The sequence below is a fragment of the Falco cherrug genome, chromosome 15, assembly GCF_023634085.1.
Source record: "Falco cherrug isolate bFalChe1 chromosome 15, bFalChe1.pri, whole genome shotgun sequence".
NCBI lineage: Eukaryota > Metazoa > Chordata > Aves > Falconiformes > Falconidae > Falco > Falco cherrug.
In genome coordinates, this window is record NC_073711.1 from 4,146,422 (window position 1) to 4,169,302 (window position 22,881).

At 40.6% G+C, this 22,881-nt stretch overlaps 1 protein-coding gene across 1 annotated transcript in view; it reads right to left on the reverse strand.

Moving 5' to 3' along the window:
• Nucleotides 1-222: 222 nt before the first annotated feature.
• Nucleotides 223-22,881, reverse strand: part of ALG13 (ALG13 UDP-N-acetylglucosaminyltransferase subunit) — a 30,756-nt gene continuing 8,097 nt past the window's right edge. The window contains exons 10-28 of the mRNA XM_055727681.1: nt 21,119-21,200; nt 20,585-20,765; nt 19,596-19,671; nt 18,776-18,884; nt 17,496-17,560; nt 16,492-16,592; nt 15,611-15,738; nt 14,666-14,903; nt 14,397-14,501; nt 14,028-14,184; nt 11,883-12,015; nt 11,374-11,409; nt 11,176-11,231; nt 10,488-10,550; nt 9,967-10,138; nt 8,598-8,720; nt 3,361-3,401; nt 2,324-2,507; nt 223-1,173 (exon numbers count right to left, since the gene is read on the reverse strand). Coding sequence (XP_055583656.1) covers nt 908-1,173; nt 2,324-2,507; nt 3,361-3,401; nt 8,598-8,720; nt 9,967-10,138; nt 10,488-10,550; nt 11,176-11,231; nt 11,374-11,409; nt 11,883-12,015; nt 14,028-14,184; nt 14,397-14,501; nt 14,666-14,903; nt 15,611-15,738; nt 16,492-16,592; nt 17,496-17,560; nt 18,776-18,884; nt 19,596-19,671; nt 20,585-20,765; nt 21,119-21,200 — 2,316 coding nt within the window. The 3' untranslated portion in view covers nt 223-907. The remainder of the gene's footprint in view (nt 1,174-2,323; nt 2,508-3,360; nt 3,402-8,597; nt 8,721-9,966; nt 10,139-10,487; nt 10,551-11,175; nt 11,232-11,373; nt 11,410-11,882; nt 12,016-14,027; nt 14,185-14,396; nt 14,502-14,665; nt 14,904-15,610; nt 15,739-16,491; nt 16,593-17,495; nt 17,561-18,775; nt 18,885-19,595; nt 19,672-20,584; nt 20,766-21,118; nt 21,201-22,881) is intronic.

Sequence of the window (22,881 nt, forward strand, 5' to 3'; positions counted from 1 at the left end):
GCAGACTATTCAATGTTTTCTTCCTAACCTTATCAACAAAAGCACAGCCAGAGCTTTCCACTGCACTTCATTCTCATGCTGAAAGCTCTCGCTACTTTCTCACAGAAGGCTGGAGCAGCTTTATCCCGCACAAGTACCCTTCTTCAGTCCAGCCCGCTGATGACTAATTGTCAGGAATGTAACCTGCCAGTGACAAATGACCACTCCTTTTCATGTGTTCAATGCTTTTATTTTGTGCTATCAGTGCAAATTAAACACCAAGACTACCACCATTTGTGCAACAGCTTTCAAAAAACAAGTCTCACAAACATACAGCAATGTACAACAGATGAAAACAGTATTCTTACACTTTCAAGAGTCACGAAACTACACAGAATGAAAAGGAACAGAAGAAATACAGCCATTACACATACGTGACCACTAGTGGCAAAGAGGTTTTGTTTTGTGACATCCGAAAATCCAACCCATTTCAAAAGTTTTCACCCTCTAACGACCCTGTGCCCAATTTTTATCCATAGTTGTAATGACAACCTATTTCAGTGCTTCAACAAGAACCATGCGTCCAAGTGTTATAGTGCAACCCCTCAGAGGTACATGATGCCACATTCCTTTAGTTATAGCATATATATTTTTACACCCTTTACGTAGTCAAATTCAAACTGTGTTCCTTGCACTATAGTCTGTGTATACTCTTTTCTTATGCTTTCCTACATAACTGACTAGAACAACATCCTGCCACATCATTGCTAGCATAATCTTAAAGAGAAACATGTCATTTGAATGCAGTTTAATCAACTGACCCAGCTCACTGAGACAGGTTAACCTTTATGAAACAGTATTAACACATAGTTGACAAACAAAACACAAGAGGAATCAAGGCCAAGAAGCGATCGTATAGCTTCCATATTTACATTCCTGGAGACACATCATGATGTGAAGGGTTAGGGGAGGCAACATAGCTGACTTGGTGCAGCGGTCCAGAATTTACGACATTAGCGATTTGTGGAGCATTTCCATATGGTGGATTTACTGGATGCCAGGTACTAATATAGCGATAGGCAGGCACTAAAGAATCAAACCCAGGAGGAGACTGCTGACTGAAGGGGTCCGACACGATGGGGTAATATACTGGCCCATAGGAGAGGGGTGGAGGCTCTGCATTTTGAAAGTTACCTTAAAAAAAAAAACACACACACACACCAAATTTTACCATATCTATGGCCTTTCAATGCAGACCTTCATTACCATAAACACATCATTATTTTGGTGGCCAAAAGGGAAAGTTCATTTAGATGACAGTTTTATGCCCGTATCTGTCCCTCCTAATGGAGAGGTCAAAATCATTTTGGGTCTTAAGTTAGACTAGAAGACAACTTGCTCATCTTCTCACTAAAATGTTTAAGAATTACTTAGCAACATACTGCTTTTTCAAGTGGCAGCTTTTTCAAACGGGACTCAAGTAGAGCGCTAGTGTATTCTTCCATTTGATCTCTGGCGATATGACACTGATCTATGCCAAAGAACCGCCCCAGCTCAACAGGCTGAAGCATCATCAGAGCTATAAGCTGCCATGCCTCCAAGCAATAGTTACGTTATGATGCTCTCCAATACTGACTGTTTGCTGTGTTCCATAGATTTTAATGAACTAGGCATCTGACTTTTGACATCTTTTTCCTCATTTAATACAATCCTCCTATTCACTGCCAGGCACACCTACAAGCTTGTTACAAAGCTGTTAGGTGAAACTAAGTTTTGCTGTAAACTTTACACACAGTAAGAGATGCGGCTAGCAGGACGGGACGGCTACTCAGGAGGTAACAGCTCAGCATGCCGAGCCTAAACCCGAGGTTTGCAACATACTCCTTTTAAAAATTCCCATGGAGCTGAAGTACCGATGCTCAGTGCTTGACAAAACTCAGCTGTCTCCTTTACTTCAAATACAAGCATTCTGTTTTGATACCATGACTATCTGCTTATGAGCAAAGATATTCCTTCACGGTTTTAAAAAAAAAAATAATCTCCCAAGTTAGAGTACCTAGCACAGGCCTAGGAAGGATTCACTTCTTCCTTTGTATGGCTTTAGAAAGCCCTTGACACATGGGTGGCTACACCAGTGACTCTGACATACTTTAAGTAGTACCACAAATGGCAGAGGAGCTTGTGATAACCCCTTACAAGGTTTATTCTCTGTCCTCCCAACCTCACACTTCCTACAGGACAGCAAATCTGCAGGCAAGTAGCTCCTACGGAGCAGTCACACCCTGAAAACCTACTCCCTCACTTCTCATTAGTTGTGTACATGGTCCTATACCCAAATACTAACCATTTGCAGGTGCTTCTAAGGGAACCTGGTGGAATTCAGGTCGCCCAGCATCCGTGTAGAGCTGAGGGACTGACTGATCTAGGACAGGAGCTGGCTCAGCATACGCTGGATAAACTTCTACAGGTGATGGTGGCAGCACAGGCTGTATGTACATCATGGAAGGCCAACAGCTCTGATGGTAATACTTTAAGAAAAGGAAAAAAAAACATACAACGTCACACATACAACCACATAATCTCCAGCCCTCCTCCAAATGACTAGTAGTTTCAGATCTAAAGTAAGGAAGAAGTGCTTTTTTCCATTCCTAGCCCCTTAAGATACTGCACACACCAAAAAAAACCAATACAGCCTACCAGAAAAGATACTTTAACACTTGCAGCAATAGCCACCTTGGTTCCACACTGCTGTCATGTCGGAAATCTTTACAGAGAAAGAAATTCTCAACTATTGACTGTCATACTCAAAGAGATTTTTCCTATTTCTTCAGCTGAAGAAGCTGACATTACTTCTTTTACTTCCCTGAGCAGCAGCACTGACACTGCATATGACTGCTTGTGCAGAGAATACTCTTCAGCAGAGCAAGAGCTCCCAGAACACAGAGAAATGGTGCTAACCAGTCTGAACACAGCTGTACAAGTCCTAGAAGACTCAAACCACACATCACTAAAAGGTCTTTGATGTCGTGTGTAAGTACACAAATTTTCTTAAGAATGGCTCAGGTTCTTCCCCTTATCTTCATGGAAAGAACAATATTTATCCACAATCCTGTGCAAAACCAAAAGCAAAACCAAGAAACCCACCACCACAACCCAAAGTAAAACAGCTAAAAATCATACTAGCATGCTTCACATTTTGAGTTAGAACTTTACTTCCCGAGCTGACTTTAATCTTCACCAAGCAAGCCTATACATATTAATAGTCAAGTGCACAGGATGCACATTTATCACACTTGGAAGTCTTAAATACATCAGTACATTTGGCAAGAAAACCAGCAATTTCTACAAGCAATTTACTATACTCATTTTAAAAGCACTTACTTGCAATCCCAGATTAAAATAATACCGCAAGACCTTTGTATCTGAAATTAAAGGACATGATATTAGAATAGAAGACTATGAACAGAGAAGCAAAAGAGATTTACACCCATTAAGAGCATTTTATTTTCAGTTACTCCATGAATAACAGTATTTTAGCACTACTTTAAAGTTTCGAGGATAAAGAATATATCTTGAACATAAATAGTTGTTAAAACTAGTTTATCTTTTTAAGTTAATCCAGTTAGATATTTGTGTAATAGAGCATTCGTCTGACCAACTTAATAAACTTCAACAATTACATTAGCTTTAATTTTGGTTTATTCATCTTGATTACTCAAGTGATAATTGTCAGTGTTGTTACAAGCCTCTACTCTCTAAGCAACTAGGACGTAAGCAATTCTGGCTTCCTACTAAGGCTGGGGTTTTAGAGGAAAAAGATTTTTTCAAATAAAAATTTGATTATGAGCCCCTAAATTAAGTTGACCTCTACATGCACTCCCTCCCTTCCTCACTACAGAAATGAGAAAGGGTTTGGAAGCACGCAGACAGGCAGAGGGGCAGACTTCTTATACACCAGTGACAATTCACCCACACATCATATGCACACACTGCATACATACTGCAAACCACCGTTCTGGGCTGGTATGAGGGACAAGAGGCCAGCTCCACAGAGACTCCAGCTTCACACTGCCCGTTGTTAAGTCTGACTCCACCACTGTCCCCACCTTCACAGCTTTGCTGAGCAATGACCACAGAGACGTGCCAATGGGGAGAACACACACGGCAATCCTAAGACCTCCTGACCTAGTTTTGGGAGTCCCCCCAAATCGTTGTATCGAGTCAGAAAACAGGGGTAGGGGGAAGTATACAAGGAATATGTTCCTTCCTTCTCCCTCCTCACAAGGGTAGTCAGTTCCTTGCTTTCTTGCAAGTAGTCTTTTACTTCTGTCTTCCACGTACCAAATAATTTGCCCCCAGGCAAATACATGATAGGCTGAGAAGCAATCCCAGATGTGTGGAAGAACTTTAAAAGCTCTCTCCAAGAACAACAGTGTTTTGAACTTAGAAATGTGTTTCCAAATGTCCAAAAACAGCAAAGCAGTTTTAAACCTTTAAAGTTGATTGTTGAAAGGTAAAAACAGAGACAATGCATGTTTTAAGGCTATAATGCAGTTCTGGAACTGTGCATGAGAAAAATTGATGATTGCTGCTCAGATTCCAATACAGATTTGTTTTGAAGGCTTGGGAAGAGCAAGTCACCTGTTCCACAACAGCAGTGGGTTTGCATGTGTGTGCATGCACACAGGCTTTGCTTTAGTGCTGCTGGAGCTGACAGGGAAAGCTGGGAAATGACACAAAAGGAGCAAGCCACTAAGGACTTCAACTTAGCAATGCCTCCAGAGTTACCACACACACCATACAGACCAGGGCCTTGGCTCCACATTGCTTCCCTGTCCACCCCCCTACACACACACTTTCCCAGCCCTGCTCTTTTTCAGTGTCTCGTATCATATTTTGCTACAGACAGGCACAGCATCAAAAGTGCAGCCCCCAGTCTTGAAATACACAAGGATTCGTTCCTCTGCTGCTGTTGCCAATTCTCAACACTCTCACTGTTCAGCATATTTGATCAGGGCAAAAATCCACGCAGCTATTTTAGGAAGCGCACACAGATCTTTCCTTACATCTAACAGCTGTAAGCTCGCTCCTCAAAGTGCTGGGTGATTTGGCTGTGACATTGACCACAGTCAGTAGAAATATTAAAAATAACCCAAAGGCTCACATAAATGCTAACTTTTTAGTATCTAGCTGAAACCGCATCTACATTTGGAACCTTTTTTTTTTTTTAAATCAGATTTTGTTCTTCAATTGTTTATGCAAGTCTATGCAAAACAAGTGTAAGAGCTGAATGAAACAGCTGCTTCATAGCAGCGATAACAGTACAAAGGAAGAGCTGGGAGGCTGAAGTGACGAACTGATACTGGAAATACTGACATCTGTGGAATGCTGGAACAGAAGCCAGTACAGTAGGAGACAGTTTTTGTTTATATTCCTCTAAGATGTCTAGAAGTCAGCTCAATCTTCAGTAAAACATGACTACCTTATGAAGCAATAGCTAAGCCAAAAAATAGTAAACTACCCTGACGTGAAAACATAAAGACCACGTGAACTACTGATAAAAATCTCATCTCACAATGCATCAGAACAAAAATAATGATAAAATTTTTACTGTGCTGATGGGAAGCTCTGGTCAATCCTGACCACTACTGCAGGCTCCGGAACACAGCAATATCAAGTGGCCTTTTTTCAACAGCTCCTTCAAATGCAAGGGAGCAGGCAAGGGTAGAATAAACACTTCACAAGTCCCAAGCTCCGTCAAAGAAAGATCCAAGAGACTCTGAAAACTGCAACAGATACAAATGTACCAAGTAACAGTAAGGCACGTAGCAGGTTCTCCTCCTTCATGCTGTTGACAAGCCACGCTCCCAATCTATACCAGGCCGGCAAGTATCTTGAGCCAAGTGCACAGAACTCTAGGTCAAGTATACCTCATACTTTACCCTGCACTACTCCAAAGCTTCTGGATTTCTTAACTTAAAGGCCATTTAGATTATACTACAGCAGTGTGACAATACAAACGGTACATGCAATTCCTTATTAGCTACCAACATTAAATACTTAAAAAAAATTTCTGGAGTCTATGCCAAGAAGGACATGGCCAATATTATGTGGAGTGACTCAGCTGAAGAGCTACATGCAGGGTCTGAAGAGGTTATTAATCCATATCCACTCCAGATTCTTGTCAGTACACTTAACACCCAATTCTCCCAAGTGCTGAAAGCCTCAGTTAAGGGCATTCAACTAAAGCTGAAAACCATTAACTCTGATGTGTGCATAGTATCATCTAAAGTGATAATACTGCAGCAGGAAAGTGGAAAACAGAATATTTAAGATAAACAAAACCAGGAAGCAAGAGCATTTGCAAGAGAGCACAGTTACTGCAGAGCACATTAGCAGCATCTGTGAAAGCAGCAGAGCTTTGAGCAGCCATGCCATAGGGTTTTGGAAACTGCCTTTTTCCAGATCAACTTCCGGTAGGACAAGCATGTTACATGGTAAATTCAACTGAAAGAATCCATACCATTTCAGCCCAAAGCTGTTCTGCACCTCCAGATGTAGCTAGCTGAACTGTAGATACCAAAAGTTGCTGTTTATCTTACCAAAAATTAGACCTCCAGGACTAGCACACTGAGGACTCTCCCACACAGGGACCACAGAGCTACTTTAGATGGCAATAGATTGAATCAAGCATGAAAACAACTTGCACTACTAAAATATTTTAAGTATTTTATTAGAATAAAAGCCAAAAGCTTTACATTCTGATGCAATAGAAGCTCCTACTGCCATATACCTGAAATAAAGTATACAAGGATGGGGTTTTCTGGGGGGGGCAAGGCGGGGAGGAGATCAACTCGGTTATCGTGAAACCACTTTTCAAATAGCACAAAAGGGAACACCTGGGATTTCACAGACTCTACATATATGCAGTTGGATCTTCCCCTCGCTCACCCCAAAATAAAAAGCTATACTCTACGCCAACAGGGAACATGGGAGATTCAGAAATTTGAACTAAAGGCTGTAAGTCTGACAAAATCATGTCATTTGCTGTGTCTACACACAGCTATTACAGTAAGCCAGCTACGATGCACAGACTTGCAATATATCCAGTGTATGGGAGTATATTTAAAAAGGCTGCGTACTTAAAACCAGTGTGCAGAGATAGACCCACTACTTGAACAATAAAAACGTAAACAGCCTGCCAGTTTTGCACTGCTGCTCTTCAAAGTAGGCTACAGCTTTACCTCTAGCTTGGCCTCACTACTGCCAAAAACAGCTTCCCCCCATGCTCCCTGCCAGAGAACACAGCAATAGCTGAAGTTGTTGTACATGATGCAGTGGCAACACAGGTAACCACAAATGAACTCACTCCTACCCAGAGGACTTCTGCTCCAGTCTGAGTGCTACACATAGGGACAAGCTGCATCTTGCCATCAAGAGGACAAGGAGGCTGAATAACTAAGTTTTCTTTTTCAGCCCTTCTAAGTTCTTAACCCTTAGTGCAGTTTGAACCAATATGCTGCCAAAAGACTGAGCAAGGGGATGTGCAGAGTGGAGCATTTTCTACAACTGTCCAAAACTACGCACAACCAGCCACCCTTATCAGCTAAGGCGAGACAGTGCACCACAGAACAGTTTTATCTGCCTCTTAGGATGTGTGCAGTGATGCAATGGTGGCACGCTTGGGCCTCACAGCATTCCCCACCTAGTGAAAAACAAATTATGTAGCGTAACAGCAAGCAGTACTGTTACTCCTGTAGATAAGAGGCACTTCATGAAAAGGACAGCAGACAGCTTGATCTTCGGGTTATTAAACAAATCTCTGAATTACAAACTCAGTTTATGCTTTGTGAACCATAAACATGACAGAATGAGGGGATAAATTAATAACAAAAAAAATAATCAAATATGAATATGCCTGTTGTACTGCTTAGCAAGCTTGGCTGTCTGATGCAACCTTGCATGGTATGCCCATACTTTTAAATTCTAAGAGCAAGGTGACTGAAGACTACCACTTTCAAAATGAAGTCCATGTTAAACTGATAAAACTGAAAGCCATTTCTGAGCTCTTTGCTAGTGGGTTCTATGTTTGTCGCTTAATAGCTGAAATATACCTTAAACACTGTTAAAATTAATGACAGTATATGAAAATGCTATGCCCCTGCAGATGGCCCTACACTTTATCCCCGGTTTGTGATACCACAGAACAACATCTTGGAGCCATACAGGAAAGCCACACAATGTACCGCTGAACTGTGCAACAGCACCATTTTATGAATACAAAGATTTGCGTGTATTTCAATCAGCTACCGGAAAAATGCTCCACCAAGAACAAGCATGACATAGACCAAGCACCCTCTGCCTTGGTATTCATTTCTTTGGGACACTGTCTAAAGCTGCAGTAATCCCATTTTTGAGTCAGATACGAACTTGCTATTCAGAACTGGGAATTAAAAACATTTTTAGTGTAAGCATCCATATTATTTCTCACTCCCTGCAAGCTGCAAAGAGCCCTTTTTTCTCACTATAGGTATTCTGTTAAGTTTCCATGGAGAACACAAATCAGAAGTGTGCCGAAGAGCAACAGCAGTGGTAAAAGCACAAAATACCATCATTACCTCGAGGCAGATCACTGCCACTGGGATCACAAGAATAAGGTGGAAGAATGGCACCAGCTTCTCCCACCTCACTAACTGGAGGAAGAGGAGCTGAATAAACTGGGAACGGCACCGAAGAAACTGCTACAATCAGAAGGAAACTAAAGTCAAGTCAAATTTGCAATGGCATGTCAAATGAGCAAGATGCTGAATTACACAATTAAGCACGCACTTATTATCTTACTGCCCCTAAATTCAAGCTTTAACAAAGTTCTCTTTAGTAATCACTTTAGAAGATGTCCAGAAGAAACCTTAAAACCAGATGGGAAGGTTCTAATTGCACAAGCCTTAACCATATGTCTATCTGCAAGCTTCATAACGCAGTTCAGATAGATGTCTTTTTCAATCGCTTCTTCATACTAGAAGGCAGGCCAGACTCTCCTTACATAACTGTCTGTCCTAGAACAACAGGGAACAGACTAATCACTTCAGGTAACCAGAAGTGTGACAAAAACCCCACAAATATAGGGGAAGGTTCAAGATATTCAAGGATAAAAATAATTTGGACAGACTACTGTTAAATATTCATTAGGTGGCCCACAACTCTAACACACCAGCAGGTTATTTGTAATGGCATCAGCGAGTAGACAGCTAGAGAACTCTGCTGACTAAACTCTCATGCAGAATGGGAAGAAACAAAACAAGGAAAAAAATAACGCAAAGGGAGACTGAATTGATCAGAATTGACGGGCGATAGTTTTTTGGATGCTAAATGAAGTATTAAAGAAAACATGAAAAGTCCTCTCTATAATAAGGGAAAAAAATTTTCTTAACATTTCACAAGAACAAAGTAGATACAGGTAAGTGCACCACTTGACAAATCACAATTTTGATCTCCTTGCACAGAAATAACTAAGCGCAGAACCTAAGGGCCACAAAAATGCATCAGACATTTGTGTGGATCCTGAACCATTGCAGCCAGTTAGTCTTTTGGAGGGGACAGTAAAGTCTCAGGACCAGTATCTCAACTCAAGAGGAAATTTTTAACTGTAGGAAGTAGAGGGTGAAGGGAGCTTCTGCCTTCTGAAAAGAACTTTTTAGCAGAATACTTGGCGTTGATGGCTAAAGACGACAAGGAGAGAACACAAAGCACAGAACTCTGATTCCCATGCAAATTCAGGGGCAGCTGTCCCCTTCAAAACATGAAGGCAAGAAGTCAGCACTGAAGTTACAACTAAGTCATTTTAAGCCAAAGCAAGTGACGTGTTTTTTTTTTTTTAAAAAAAGACTTTTAATATTTCTCTTTGAGACGTAGGAAAAAAATGGGGAGTGAAGATGTAACCAAAACCAGAAGACACCCAAGTCCACAGCTGCAGTGTGCGCACTCTACCTGGCCTCCCTGCAGAAAGGGGAGATACTGTGACTGGCTGAACTGCTGTTTGTGGGGGAATTGCTGTTGTGGCACTGGCTGGAGTGGAGGCAGCAGAACTGGAGGAGAAGCCTGTAGCTGGAGCAGTATAAACACCTGTGGAGGTTGAGATTGCTGCAGAGTTCACCATCACCTGGAAGAGAGTCACAGTAGTCAGACTGCCTCCAAAATTGGTTTTGACAACACCTACGGAAATACCACATAGTTCAACAAATCTCATGTCACAAATGCATTTTGGAAGTCCTAGCTGTAACAGCAGCTAACTAGCCACATTCTCTAAAAATTGGCTGGAAAATACCAGTTTAGAGTTGTGGACATCTGCAAGGCATCTTCTCACCCTTCTGCTTTGCTTAGATTTATAGGGAATCGTATTCTTTGCTACAAGATGCTGTAAGGGGCAGGTAGAGAGACCCCACAAACTGACACTAAGCAGGCCGAGCGGCCATCCCCCCGTGGGTTTACCACAAAGTACTAGATACTACCTTCTGGTGATAGCTGTAGGAAGCCACTCCATTCTGAGGCGACGCAGAAACAGTCCCTTCATCCTGAAGGGATTCCAAAGCAAAACATGAACCATTTAAAAGGCAAAGTAGTCACAAGGCACACATGCCACACCCCTAATTTTTTTTATTTATGAACTAAACACACACACAGAGGATTGTTTGTAACTCAAGTAAAAGCAGTTTTATTCCAACATGCACAGGACTGGCTTTCATACCCACTGCAGACCACTAGGTAACTAAAGATTTAGTTTCAGATTACAAAAAGACAATACTCCAAAGTCAGTTCTATCAGAGGTGAGACCTCTCTAATCCCACAGTGGAGGAAGAATAAGACTAACTGGAATAGGACTTGAAGGGTAAAAACAAGTGCTTTATGGAGCAGCAAGAGTAGTAAACAGCACTCATACACACTTTCCCTTTGCAGGGAGGAAGCTGGAAAATCATTAATATAGCTAGTACAATTTAGACTGTACTTGCAGACTCAGATAAAACCCTTACCATTCAGGGAGGAAAAGGGGGGATGAATATATAAATGAAACTATCATTCCTTTCTTCCAAAAGAAGTCTCTGACCTCCTATGTTAAGCATGCATCCAAGGACAGTTTCTATGAAGAATGCCACACACTTCAAGGGTTCCTAATCTGAACAGACAGCAACTAAAGCTTACCAAGTTTGCTGTAGATTCTGCTGAACTAAATACTGCTGCAGTTTCACAGTCAGGATCTGGAGAGTACAGGCAAAATTAATAAAAAAACCCCCAACCAAACAAGTAGAATTCTAATCCTTCAGAAACTTATAAAAAGGTCATAATGAGTGCATTACATTCACTGAGTGTTCTCGCAGTAAAGACTAAAGTTTTACTTACCTGGAGGTGCATAGATATATTCCTCATGAAATTTCCCTACAAGGGAGAGACCAGGAAACGGATTCAGAAAAAAACCAAACAAACCACAAACAAAAAAGCCTAAAGCTGAAGTTACCACCACTACATTTCAGTGCATGCATTAATGTGCTGTTTTCAGTATCATCTTGTTTTGTGCAGAAGAGGTACTGTATCTTGAGTGTTTCTCTCATTTTGTTATTCCACCAAGTATCAATGTTGCCATTTCCAAATTTACAGCATGCATTTTTTTAAGGAGCAACTTGGTTTTTTACAGATCTACACAATCACAAGGGTGATGACGTAGCAAGTTAAACAGAAGTAACACATTTCTATCAGACAACAAAGAAAAACAACGTGCTTACACACATATTCAAACTTGCACTAAACAGGTATTAAGGAGATGTAAGGAACCTACTTTGACAATCAAAAGCATATGGAGGATCTTCTAAACTTGTCTTTTCTTTTCACCCACTAATCCTTTAAGAACTCACCATTTTCGGTTGTTTCCTCTTCCTCCTCTGAGGAATTCAGGGTCTGCTTGTTAGGTGGAGCAGAGCTTGGGCTTCTTCCTGCTAACCAAAATCCTGGTCGACCATGAACAACAGGAGCAGGGCTACCTTCGCTCTAAAAAGCAAAGTCAAAAGTGTATATTTAGAAATAGTTTAAACTCTTTCCATACTCTACATACAGACACGCACAGTAGAAACAGGCTGGCAGACCAATCTTGCTGCAACCAAAACTTAATAGAATTACCACGTGTGTCCATTCCTATGTGCCTCGACTGTGGCAACACAGTTGTGGACACACTTCACCTTTTGCTCTGCCTAGCATGCTTAAAGTAATTTTTGAAGACCTGCTACTGTACTATGCCATACAGTCAAGCTGCTCCCTCCCAAAACTTAGCCAGCTTTATCTCAAGCTCAAACAAAGCTTTAAAGGAAGGAGCAGACCCCAGACAACAGCTAAGACTGCTATCCCCAAAATGCTCCTGTGTTCCTCATCCTGGAGCACTCCCACTGCATCACCAGCCAATCAGTTCACCCAAATACTTTAATTATCATGAAAAAACCTGTTATCTTTAGTCACAACTAGTGAAACCCATGGGCAGCTGCTGGCACAGACACCACTGCCTGCACTAACTTCACCCACACATGCAAGCCTGACTCTTTTGGAAAGCAGCACCCATCAAGGTTTCCCATAGGACTCTTAACACTTCACATGCCCTTTGTCTTTGCACTGAAGTCAGTCCTTGGCTGCACCACAATTTAAAATATAGAGTTCTCTGAAGCAGGACTATAGGATTGAGATGCTTGAGTAAAAGAAGTTGATTCACTCTTTAGTGATGGCTAAGGTGAGACTCAAAATTCTCCTCAGAAGACATGGTGAGTATGAGATCGATAAAGTGCTCAGAGAGGCTTGTAAGATTTCCAAGGTTGAAGCAGAGGTGGTCAGAAGATTCTCCCACCAGGCCTCTAGTAGGATGGCAGAGTTTTCTGCGAGATGCATCTTTCCCCAGGAAATGTTATATTCCTTTACTAAACAAGACAAGGAACAGACAGAGAAAAGGCTTTGGCATTGACAATAACAAAGTCACTGAATGAAAATGAAAAAATACTCATTAGGAGCTGCAGGTGTATAGTTTAGCAATGGGGAGGAGGAAAAGCTAGTAAACTACATTGGTTTCATGTCAGGAAAAAAAATTGCAGGACAATCTGTCCTTACTTCTTTACACTCTTGGGAGGAAAATCAGAGCAAAGATTACAGAGCTAGCAAAAGGACAAATTAAAAAATGGCTGCTGCTGAAACAGCCCTGAGCAGGTTCCCCCTCTCATTTAAATATAACATTTGTTAAAGTTAACTGCCTCAACACAGTAAAAAGAAATTCACACCTACGAGGGTTTTCTTTAAAAAAAATAAAGATCTGCTTTCCCATTGAGAAACCTAGGTATCGATTGACTTTTTTGTAGTATTCCCAGCTTTGTACTAGGCTTAGAATACAAATAAAAGGAAAATATTTATTACTTATTACTTTTTTATTTTATTAAGAACACACTGTGCCACGAACTACAACCCAACACAAAAACTGTTTTAAGAGAAGTATACATTTGGAATTTTCTCCTGTTTCTGTAGCAGAAGAAACTGCTTCAGGAACAACATGCTAGCCCAAAACGTCACAAGTATAAATTCATAGCAACAATCCAGGCTATCACTATACAATAGTTTCTGAATCTAGTTAAATAAATGATAAATTACAGTGTGGCAAACAAGTGAAAAGCTTTCTCCCACAGTATTTAGCGCTAGACAAACATCCACAGTAGGAAAGGATATTTTTTGTTTTCAAACTGCAACAGAAAGAAGGAATGTTACCCTACTTTCATGAAAATATACTAAAGCAAAAGCAAGTGCTGTGGTGAGAGGAGGGACAAAAAAAGGGGAACATTTAGAAAAACTGAAGTTTTAAGCAGGTTTTACTGGACCTAGACTCATTTGAGCCTTCCCTTCTCAAAAACACATTCACTGCTAGAAAGCAACAAGCTGCTGTGTATTTAGGTTAAGAAGTGCTGCACATTTGTACAGCTTTCCCCCCACATCACCCACCCCCCGAGATTTTCACACACCACATTTTCATAACTTACTGGTAAAGCAGGAAAAGCAGCGCTGTCTTCTCGTTCAATTTCATAGAAAGTTATCGTTTCTTCGGGTCCCTGAGGCTCCTCTCCATTCCCTGGGACAAACCCATACTGACACTCCTTATTCACACACTGCAGCTGGCGGCGGCTACGGCTGTAGGAGCTTTAGAAACACGAGAGGAGGTCAAGAATCACCACCAGCTGCAGTCCCACCTTGCTTTCATTGCTCAGTTTGAACTCAGTTCTTTTTGGAGAGGCCCAATAAATCTGCTGCTTCATGCTGTGCCACTGACAGCCGACTCAGCCCTCCGCACACCACCATCCTCCCCAACTCGTTTAGAGCAAGGTTTCGTAAAGAGGTTTGTAGTCACTTACCAGGACCTGCAGGAGAAATTCTCATAGCATCTCTTTCCTGGACTGGGGTAGAATGCTATTTGAGGGCCAACCATGTTGTGCCTGTTTATAAATCGGGCAGATCCCCTAAGTTTAAAGGGCAAAAGGTGCAATTACCAGGAAGTGCCTCTCAGATGGAACTCACTGTAGTTTTACCTATTCAATAGCACAAAGTCTCTCCTGACTAGTCTGCAGCAAGAATGAACAGAAAACAAGCAGTGATCTCAAGACAGGTTTTCAAGGCTTCGTACCTTGGCATCCCAAATCCACGGTTATGTCTTTGAGGAGGATTCTGAGGATGGTAGGGTTCGTAAGGCACCATGTTTCCACCACCCTGTGAGCAGTGAACTGGAGGAGAGCGCCCCGAAGAAACATGGTGCTGGAGCCGGGGTGGAAGAACTGGCTGACCCCTACTATAAGTCACAGTCATAAAGACTTCCTTTCCACGAACTTTCTTAAGCATTCTCTTCCGTGTTTTCATATCCATTTCTGTAGTTTCAGTTGAGGACAGAAAAGATAGATTTACACCTTAAAAGCTGACTCCAGAGCTACGTTCTCCTTACCATTTGAGAAGAGTCAGTATTTGGACACACAGAAAAGAATGAGGCAATGACCTATCCCAGGACAAGTACATTTTAAGTATGTAAATTTCAGACCCTTATTTTGAAGGCCCAAGTGGGCATTCTAAATTACAAGCAGAATACAAGCATCTCACATGGGAACACCTTCCCAACTTCAGCTGATCAAACCAGTACTCTGTGTTAAAAACTATTTATGAAGGCTGCATTTATTTATTTTAAAAATATTCCCTAAATTAAACAAATACAATCCGTATTTAATTGGCTGGGGAAGCCCTAACGTGTCCATGCATCTCTGCTAAGGCCAAATCATACAAGGTTTTTGGTTCACAGACCCAGTCTCTATGCATGGTTCTTGGGTGCCAACTTTCTTTTTGACAATTTTGAGCAATACCAGATTTGCAATGTATTTTCAATGGATTTGCTCTTTTGCAAGGGCAAATTCATCCCTCTGAAGAATCACTTGACATCAAATCCCTGCAGCGACCAAGTTTTATATCACAGGCTGAATTAAGTCACTTCCAATATCCAGACTGCTACTGTTAAAACTGTCATGAGTGTCCCCCCCACTACGCCCAGCTCCAAAGGAAGGAATGTTTGTGGAAACCTTGTACAAACCTATTCCTGAGAAGTATCCACCTGTTATTTTCTGATAGGTTCCTCCTTTTCGGCTGGGAACCATATTCCAAGCAAAGACGGGCGCCACCTGTGTCACTGGTTTTAAGTTTGTGAAAGGGATTGTATGCCTACATGAAGAACACTGATGTTAGCAGCGCCACAAGGATACACTAAACATAACTGCACAACAACATAAGCTAAAGCAACACTAAAAAGAAAATAGAAAACCCCACAAACTTAAGAGTGTAGGGAGCTTGTGGAAATAAAAAAAATATTTGTTTCTCTGACACCAAGCACACATTCCTGTTAGTTGTTTATTAATAAAGCTAGATTTAGTCTCAACACTATTGACTTCCTGGTTCATTCTTCCCTGCATTTGTATGCCTTCAGCAGTACACCTGAAAGCATTTTAACAACATAGAATTTCTGCAGTATGTCATCAAGCTGAATTCTAGGTTTGGAGGAGAGCAAATGCTTTGAACAGCAAGGTGGAGAAAGTAATTAGACTCACCAGAACTACCAATTACTTAGTTGTTTGGGTACAACATAAAAACTCTATAGAGAAACCAACAGCAGAGGGTAATGTGATATCCATGAATTAAGCCCAAACTGCAAAGATAACTTTCACATTCCAGAGAAGAAAGAGCAGCAAGATTTCACAGAAAGCATTACAATAATGGGTTTGGTCATTAGAAATCCAAGAGGAAAAATCTCCTGCAACATTCTATTTGAAGAGCAACAACCAAGTAGGAAGCAAAGCCTCACTTTAAAAGCCTAGGTTCTTTTTTCTTTCTGAAGTATCTTAATCCTATTTTAAGCATCTGTGAATATACAAACTCAAACAGAAAGTTCAAACATGAAGTCATCACCAAACTGCTTACTTTTCTGCCAGCTCCTCAACGAATACAGTCAATGTGTTGCCATCCTGTCCAACTTCCTGGATGTGAGCATTGTAGTACTTACCTCCTGGCTCCAGACGTACCTGGAGAGAGAGCAAGGGAAGCTCTAAAAAAGCCAAAGTGTATCACCAGCGCATTCAAAATACTGTCTACAAACCACTAACAACAAAGGCTGCTCCTATGGCACCGAGTTGGCCCCGGAATCTCAAATAAGACTTCAAAATAACAAGCAAAATAAAAAGCACTGTACTAACTTCAGGGAAGAAGGGCCCGGGGGGGTGGGGGAAGTCACTCTTGTGAGTGACTGAGAGCTAAGAAGATACCTGCTTTCTAACTTATTTTTATATACTGTGCCAAGCAGGTAAGTACCAAGGAAGACTGCTATTTAAGAACTTGAGGAGAACAGAAGATAAAACAGGAAATTGGGAAGTAAAGCTCTGCTCAGCCAGAAATAAGTCAGAGTGAATCATCAGCACTACCTCAAACAGCAATAAAAAAAAAAAAGCCCTCACTACATACAACATTGGAATACAAACAAAGCTGCCCTTCCTTTCAGCATCCTGACCAGATCATGTTATTCCTCCCTTTTTAGCTCTTACCTTTCTATTTTATAAAAATATTTGCTACGTTACTGTTAAGCAGAAGACTGTCCAGACTTGTTGCTGACCCCCACTGAAAATCTAATAGAAAACTACCTCAAATGCATACCCTCTGCATTTTGAGCTCTTGGTCTGGAAGTTCCACACTCACAGAACATATGTCACTGGTTCACAATGTCTTTCCAAGCAGCTTTTCCTTCATGCTACCCAATGCTTAAAGGTAGATTTTAGAAATAAATTAAATTAAAAAGAAAGTCAGATTAATAGCTACAAGAGAATGAGAAAAGCCTTGGAAAAATCTATGAAGTCAGATGATTTTATGGCTTACCACACTCCATTTGAAACAGTTTTAATAGTTTCACAACTGAGTCTCCTTTGAGTACTAACCTGACACTTGTCTCCTAAATAGTACTGTCTCCCAGCAAACACCATGTAGTCAGCTTTTTGAAGCTCTAAAAATAAATGAATAAATAAATAAAAAGGAAAAAGCCTTTGAACTACTGTTCTTTCTTCAAGTATCCTACAAGTACTTCATGACAACATCCAACTACAAATTATAGGCCAACTGAGTTACGCATTTTCTATGCATCAAACATTCCCCATAATAATGGCAAAGTAACTGTAGATGTTCCTGTAACAGACCATAACCAGGCTAAGTCACAGGAGATCAATAACATCCAGATAATGCAGTTACAGCACTACTGCTTCAATACTACAATGTCCTTTGTGATAGTAGCAAGTTAATCCTGCATGTAATACCAATCCTGGTATTAAGAATGTTGGACATGACTTGTCTTGCCAGAGTACTGGTGGCACTTGGCAAAACCGAGATGTTATCCAGGAAAAACTAACATTGCCTAAAGTCTCCTGGCTGCTAGATTTCAGTAGGCTTTTCTCTCCATTCCTTGCCTGGATTCTCTGTATGTCAGTACTCTACATAGATAATTAGTTACTATACACTGTTCCAAGAATTTTAATGACCCTCATTACTGCTTATGCAGTTGTAAAATGCTGGTGTTCTTTAGTATGCAAAGCACTTTGGGTCAGATATCAAACACCACTTTAGAACTTTTCTTTCTTGGTAACTTCTTGCTTTACAGATCAGCCATAGTGTATGCCAAGAAGCAGCAACCTATCCCAAGCCACAGAGACCATGAAATCTCTCCAGAATGTTCAAGCCCAGGAGAGCTGGGAAGCAAGAAAAAACTCATCTCATTTGACAGATCTCAATGCTAAATTTGAGATCTCAATTATTATACAAATCTGAAGCCAAAATCGTGCTTTAAAAAGCATTAGTCCTTGCACATATGCTGCAACAAAACACTCTCAAATCTGAATGATGTCCAAGACAACAGAATGGTAACACAGAGCTCTGTACTCTGCTTTGAGTTCGTATTACCTATACTATAGTCATTAAGTAGCAGAGGTCAATTTTTTAGCAAACTTCTCACCATTATACAGTGTCAGAAGCAGTGTATCTCGTACTCTGAAATAAAGCCAAGAAGCCAGCTACTAGCAAGATGTATGAGCTACAAGTATCTGCTGGTATCCATTATCCTTCACGCATTTCAGCTGTGACAGAACAGGTGACATAGACCTCAGATTCATAAATTGAACATTGAGCCTTGTACAGAAAGAGTGGTTTGTTTTCCCCTTTTTAAAGATACCTTTTCTGCTGTCCAGCCAAACATCAAACTCCACATTTCGATAGATCTCAGGGTCCAGTGCCTTTAGCACTTTATAAGGAACAGGCATCTTTGATGGATTTTCTGGAGGCTAAAAACAAAAGTCAAAATCGAGCATTAACAAGTGCATTTAACGTGTTCAGCACAGTCTCTATCCTTGCCAGCATCTGTGGACCATTTTAAGATGTACACACACTATTTTCCAGAAACTTTCACTTCAGCTATATTTGCCTAAAAACTAAAGCTCAAGAATATCAAAACATGTTTAGGCATTCAGAAGCTGAGCAGGCTTTGGAAAGGTTAGAAACACACTGGCTCCAGAGTAACATTTGGGATGTTCTTTACTCAAAAAGAATCAAAGGAAGCTAACCAGACCAACGAAGCCCCAGCTTCAAAAGTTGATGGGAATTTTAGTCATTATATCTGAAACCAGGTTTCTAAAGTTTCTAAAAGTATTTCAAAGTGATTTATACTGTGTTCAAAACAAAACTGACTGATTCAAACCATTTCTGGGAAAAACAAACAGTGGACCAGGAAACATCTGCTAAGCTTCATCTTTGAGGAGGTGGGAAAAAAAATTAGCTAGAGAAGAACAAGAGGATCTCAGAAAGGAAAAAGCCTTATCCGATTTAATAGAAACTCATGGGCAATACCAAAAGGCAAGCAGATGGAAGAAATAAGACACCCACTTTACAGAAACTGATTTTTAAAGGAAGTGGAAAAGAGGGTTTTAGCCCTAACAAGGGTAACATCATAGAACAACAAAAAGCCACCATAAGGAATTCTTCCCTAACTGACAAACCTTTTCTTCTTCAATGCCTTGTTTGAACTTATCTTCCTGTGGATTGTCAGTATCATTGCCTTCCCAGTCGTCCACTCTAAGTAATTGAAAATAAGGTTACAAAAGATACAATGCATAATTTCTAGCTAGGATTAAAATCAACCAACTGTTCGTAAGATCTGAAAAGGCACCATGGTGCCATCAAGTGGCAATTTTTTTCTTAAACACTGGCTGTGGCCACGATGCAGCACAGGACAACCCTTTTCCTAGTTTCAAGAACATGATGACCTTTACCTGTTCCAACACCCACCCCTAATGAGGGCTACTGCTTGCATTAAGGAAAGGATGAAGATGATCCCACTGGCTGATTAAACTCTTGCACTGTCAAGTACAACAAGACACCCTGTTCTAAGTCCTGTGAAACCAATGTCATCTGCAAAAGCATTTTGTAATGGTCAGAGGCATTCCTCAAGCCTTTCAGCCTTTCTAGTAACTGGGACAACATGGGATATGAGGGTTTCTGGAGGTACGTTCTGCCTGTTCCTCTTATCCCCAGTGATCCGGGCTTGAATAATGCCACCATTTAATTGTCTGCTTGAGGTCAGATTCCTTTAAAAAGGACAAACAAGAAAATAAAGCAGAGCTCATTTTTTCAATGCACTTGCCTCTGCAGAGCTATAAAGGCTTAGAAAAGTAGTAACAGTTTCTCACTAAAAAAGATATTCTGATTATATAAGTAACAATTTTATTTACAAGCAAGCTGTCATTTTATAGAATAACATGCAACTACAACATAGCCAGCAGCAGAGAATGTTCAATTACATGACACTTCCCAGCTCAAGGGAAAGCACACTCTTCTGCAATATACTTCAACTTTGTTTGTATGATGAGATAGGAAAAAAGAGATAATATCGCACAAACATTCAAAGAACCTTAGAAAAGTTGCCCTTTGCAAGGTTTTTAATTATTTTTGCTTCCCTTTTTAGCACATGCCCTTCCCAAAATACTACCTCTTTTCTGATGGATTTCGGGATACTTTTTCATGAAGACAATCAAAGTTTGAATCCTCATTTCCTACAGAGCCACTGTTTCTGTTCTTCTTGGATCCACTTCGAAACACCTCCACTGCAGACCTCAATTCTTCCTCATCCATGCCAAACACATCTTTGTATAGGATCTCATATAATACAGCTAAACAAATCAACACAAAGCTCAAACCAAATTAAGATAATACCAGATCCATAAGAACTGCTGCAGTTTTCAAGGTAAGCATTTTTTCAGATATTAACTACTGTTAACAAGGCCCTAGCTGTATTAAATTCAGTTAAGGAGAGGATCACAGAATGATTCAGGTGGGAAGAAGAGACTTCTGGAAGTCATTTAGTTCAGTACATCTCTTAACAGCTAGATTTATGTGTGTATATTATTATACAATAAATGAGCTACCTTCTCTCCTCCCCGCCCCTGAAAACCAAAACGAACATTGCCTATAAACATATGAAAATACGTATTTCTCTTCCATAGAAAAATGATTTCAAGTTTACCCTGGCAAATAGCAGCATTTTCCTGGAATTGTTTTGTGTACACAGAGTCATAATGGCCATTGCCGGAACAACACAGTAAAATCTGGGAAAATAATAAAAAAAGGCTTTAAGGCTGTAACGATGTAAAACCTTTCTACTTGATACCCTAGCTCAAGACTACATTAGTCTTCCATTCTAGAGTTGACACCAAATCATCAAGAAAACAATAAATATTCTCAACATAAATATGAAAAATCTGTAGAACCACCTTTAAACTGCATCTTAGGTAAAGTCTCTAAATAAGTTTGTCTGCTATACAAAGAAAAACTATCAATTCGTACACCATGCTGTATTAAACATGAAATAATAGTCTGTTTCCAGCTTACCTCTGAAACCACAAGTTAAAATAAATACAAGCCATCGAATGCAGTACTCCTGAGATACACTGTCCGAGTATCAAAGGCACATCACCTTCCCTACCTGAGGGACTAGAAGAGCATCTACTTCTCTAACCCTCAATAAAGCCTTGCTTTTAATAAGCAATATCATGCTGCCTTTTGAAAAGATGCATGCTTTTTGCAGCATATGCATTGACACACCAAGTAAACATATTACCATCGAACCGCATCTTGGCATGTGACCACAGCCAACCGTAACTGGCTGACGCCCTTAGGCAGCTGTCAGCACACTGCCAGCAAAGATGCTTCCAGTGAGGCAGAAGGAACTGGGATGCCAGGGCTCTTAATTCAGCATGTGCTATGCCTTCTGCCAACACAAGCTCTCATCTCACGATGAGAATGAGCAACACCAGAAAGAGCTGCTGCCTGTACAGCAGTCTAATAACAGACAGCTGCCAACAGTTAATGAGACCTCTGGTGGTAAAGCCTTTGAGGACAAGCACACATTTAGAGCCCACTGCCTGATCTTTAAAGTTAATTCATTTTGGAATTAGATTAAGCTATGCAGGAAACTACATGGAAAAAGAAAGAAGCACATATAAACAAAGACAGTAATACCAACCAACAGAGAAGCAAGCTGCAGTAGCACAGATTTCAGAGCAGACTAGCCATTATGGCAAATATAATAGCCCATACTGAAATCCACACTGCAGCAACTTCACTGGCATCATGCCTGAGCCAGCCACATAATTGTGTGGGCACATCTACACGACTGCAGAAAAAACCAAGAGGGATCAGAGAGGAGGTAATACAGAGTACTTCTTATGTTCCTTCTTTTTGCCCCCAGCAGTAATTCTTTTGTAGATAAGCTGTACCATTAACTCCCATTCTTAACTGGGCTCCATCTGTATGTCATAGAAATGAATCTGTTTGTTAGATTAATCCATTCCCATTAACCTCCCCTTTTCAGGAAGAAAAGCTGCACACCTCATCTGACTTCAGAAAGAGAGGCAGCGGGGGTGGGGGGAGAACATATTCTCTAGTATGATAAATGTATCTTGTTCTGCTCTTCAACTCAACCCAGATACTTCATTCTACCCTGTCATGTCAGATCAGTCAAATGCCCACTGGGAATTTACCCAAATATTTATTTATTTTTTTTACCCAAAAGAGGTTTCAGAAACATAAAAGAATATTCCGGAATTGTGATGTCACCTCTTCCTGCCAAAATTAAGTATCTTTCGAATAATGAGCTGAAGTGCAGAAAAGATTAGCAGGAGAACAGCAGACAATCCATCCCTCAGATGGGAAGCAATGCTACTACAACTGAGTTAACTATTGTGCAAACATGGTGTTTTTTCCATGAGCTGAAGTCAGTTTTGGGGT